Raw genomic sequence first — 3179 nt, forward strand, 5'->3', positions numbered from 1 at the left:
CACAATCAGGCTGTCATTGTCATTCCGGAAATCGATGTCGTATCATCTTTTTTTTTTTTTTTTTAGTTTTCTAGGATTTCCGTTTAAATACTTCTGTTGTTATTTTACCCTCGTTTGATTGATAGTACACATGCTTACATGTCGATATATTCTTTTAATGAGCACATAAATGTGATTTATGAGTTATATATATATATATATATGTTTCATTAAATGTAGAATTTATGAAAATGATGGACCAAGAAATAGCACTGCGGGAACTACAAGATGAGCGAACGTTCAAAAAAGGTACGTTGATGTATTTACGTCAGTAATTAAGTAAAATTAACAAAGTTAGCAGTAGTATTGAGAGAGAGAGAGAGAGAGAGAGAGAGAGAGAGAGAGAGAGAGAGAGAGAGAGAGGGGGGGGGTGGGAGAGAGAGAGGGGGGGGGGTCAGTAAAATTGTAAATCTACATTCTTTTCATTTAAAAAGAACAAGAAATAAAAAGTACTCACCATTAACTGCGAAAATATAATTTGCAGAGACTGAGCATGTCTTCTCGAGTGATAGGTAGATGCGTAAAAACTGGAATGGTTAGGTGGTTGTTTTAAAGTGGTTACCTTCAGGTTACATCTAATTCATAATGAAATACTTGATATAGTCTTAAGAAAGAATTGTAATTATTTGAATTAATTATTTGTCATGTTGGCCAATTTTCTTTCCGTAGTAATGAAAAAACTTTTCCGACAATTGGACACCAATGGTAACGGAAGTCTTGGAGTAACGGAAGTTATGACAGCTGCGCGCATGCTTAAAATGAAGCCATCAAGGGAGGAAGCTATGGCTATGATAAAGAAAGTTGACAAAAATAGTAAGTGCTGTATTCTATCAATGTGTTTGACACTTTAAAAGGCACAGTGGGAATGAAATATACCTGAAGCTATTTTCTGTCTCAGAATATCGTGTAATCTCGATAACTTCTAAACCATTAAATGTATGTAAATATGTATACTACGAATGGAAACAGCAAACATTTTATCATTGAAACCCTTATTTATTAGAATCGTGTATTCTAAATACTTGAGATATCTAGGTTTCTGTACTTACCAATGGCTAGCGAAGCGCCGTTCTTCAGCCATATTTGCTTATAATAACAAATTACATGTTCATCATACCAATCATGATGGAGCCCCTGATATTTAGCTTTATTTATTCGTGAAATTAACTTTCTACGAAAAAGTATTTAAAAGAAAACCGCAAAAATTAACACCCGTGAAAATATATGATTTTACAGTATAGAAATCTTAAATAAACGCCAACCAAATCATACGAAATCACACACTCATCATGCCAAACACGTTGGATCCCCTGAATGTATCTACTAATATATATTTTTAAAGTTAGCATATGATTTCATGGATAAAGCGTACCCGCAAAACGAAAGAAAATATATTGCCCACGAAAACATAATTTATATTTATATCCCATCAATGTTTACCTGAGTTACATGATTTTTCTGGCACATGACAGTATTATCAATTATTTGCTTCTCGAAGATATGTAAAAGAAATGTATCGCTTAATCAGAAACAGGATGTTTAGTTAATGAGATAACATGTGTCCGCATAATTTTAGTTAAACATTAATATTTATTGCTTATTTGTGTTATTTGTGTAGCCTCAAATGTATTGTTACACCGACAGTGACTAATTAGTTTATGGGCAAATTAGTTTAGATTTGTTGATTTCATTCATAATTTGTCGTGCTACCTGTAAATGATTGATTCCTTTTCCCCTGGAACTCGGACATTACAATGGGCTAATCATCAATAAATGCCACGTTTATATTTTTAATCCACAGGGGATGGATGTATAAGTTACCGGGAGTTTGAAACCATGATGGAGGAGTACGTTTCGCTGCTAGACTTCCAAGACCGGGAACTGAGACAGGCCTTTTGTACCTTTGATCGAGATGGGAATGGTTACCTGGATAAAGGTGAACTAAAACAGGTCCTCAAGGGTATGGGAGAGAAAATGTCTGACCAAGAGGCGGAAGAAGTTTTCAGATTGGTTGACGTCAACAGAGACGGGAAAATATCCATAGATGGTAGGAACATTAGATTTAATATAAGTCACATGATCAACAATTGATGAATTGATATCTGAAAAGATATGATGCAGTATATAATTCACATGTTATTCGGCTAAGAGGCATCGATATATTTTGTCTTATCACATATATATTTATGATATCATAAGACAATTTATAAGTATTAAATGTTATGGCTGATGGTTTCGTTTTTGTTTACCTTCCTTTTTGAGAACGTGGCACTACTTACTTGGATTGATCAAAATTTATATGACGGTTGTCATCTATGAGACAGAAAACAATTTCTCTTCCAGAACACCTGGTCTTATTCTCGTGACACATATTCAGGAGTCTCGGTGTAAATCTTGATTCTGTTCATATTTTGCCTTTGTTTTATCTGTGTTTGAATATCTTATTATGTCAGTATTTTCTTCGCTTTTTCTTTTAAGGTCCTCTATTTTCCTTTTCATTAATATGAATACATGTTTGTGTATTTTCCAGAATTCGTGAGAGCACTTTCAGCCGAACCACACACGTGATACATATATCAACTTATTTCAACTTCCTCAACCTCCGAACAGTAATATGTACGACATATGTATGTATTTAATTAACCTGAATGATCAGATGAGCGCTATATCTATGGGATGACGTGCGGTTCTTATTTACCATGTAATGATGTTTGTTTATGTTGATTGAAAAGGTTTTCCATGCTAATGCATTCTGGTGAAAGATACATACAATCGCAGATTTTTCCGAATTTTGAGGAATTTTTATTGTTTCATTAGACGATTGGAATTCAAAATTTTCTTTGACTTTCATATTATAATCTCACATATTTCAATTTTGAGAAATGATTTCATTTTTAAATATACTTGAGTAATGCGACCGCTGCTAAATGCTAGGATGCCTATACTTGTGTATATTTTTCGGATATTATTTCGGCTATAGTAATACAGCTCTAGGAGGAAGTATGCTGTTGTTTTGTCTTCACGTTACCTAAGCCCGTTACAATATCTGTACAAACCCATACAAATTCCATATAAATAACAGTTGAAGTACTTAGCCAGCATACTTTGACAGATATGATGTAACTACACTTTCATCATGT

The 3179-nt window shown here is 33.7% G+C and overlaps 1 protein-coding gene across 1 annotated transcript; it reads left to right on the forward strand.

The window, feature by feature from the left end:
• The first annotated feature begins 230 nt into the window (after window positions 1–230).
• Window positions 231–2607, forward strand: LOC132561471 (calmodulin-A-like). The gene is made up of 4 exons (XM_060226177.1): window positions 231–288; window positions 709–852; window positions 1841–2086; window positions 2570–2607. The coding sequence occupies exons 1-4, from the start codon at window positions 231–233 to the stop codon at window positions 2605–2607; spliced, it is 486 nt and encodes a 161-aa protein (XP_060082160.1).
• The last annotated feature ends 572 nt before the right edge of the window (window positions 2608–3179 follow it).

The sequence above is a fragment of the Ylistrum balloti genome, unplaced genomic scaffold, assembly GCF_031769215.1.
Source record: "Ylistrum balloti isolate Yb309-2 unplaced genomic scaffold, AGI_CSIRO_Ybal_v1 Utg371212, whole genome shotgun sequence".
In the NCBI taxonomy this organism is placed as follows: Eukaryota; Metazoa; Mollusca; class Bivalvia; order Pectinida; family Pectinidae; genus Ylistrum; species Ylistrum balloti.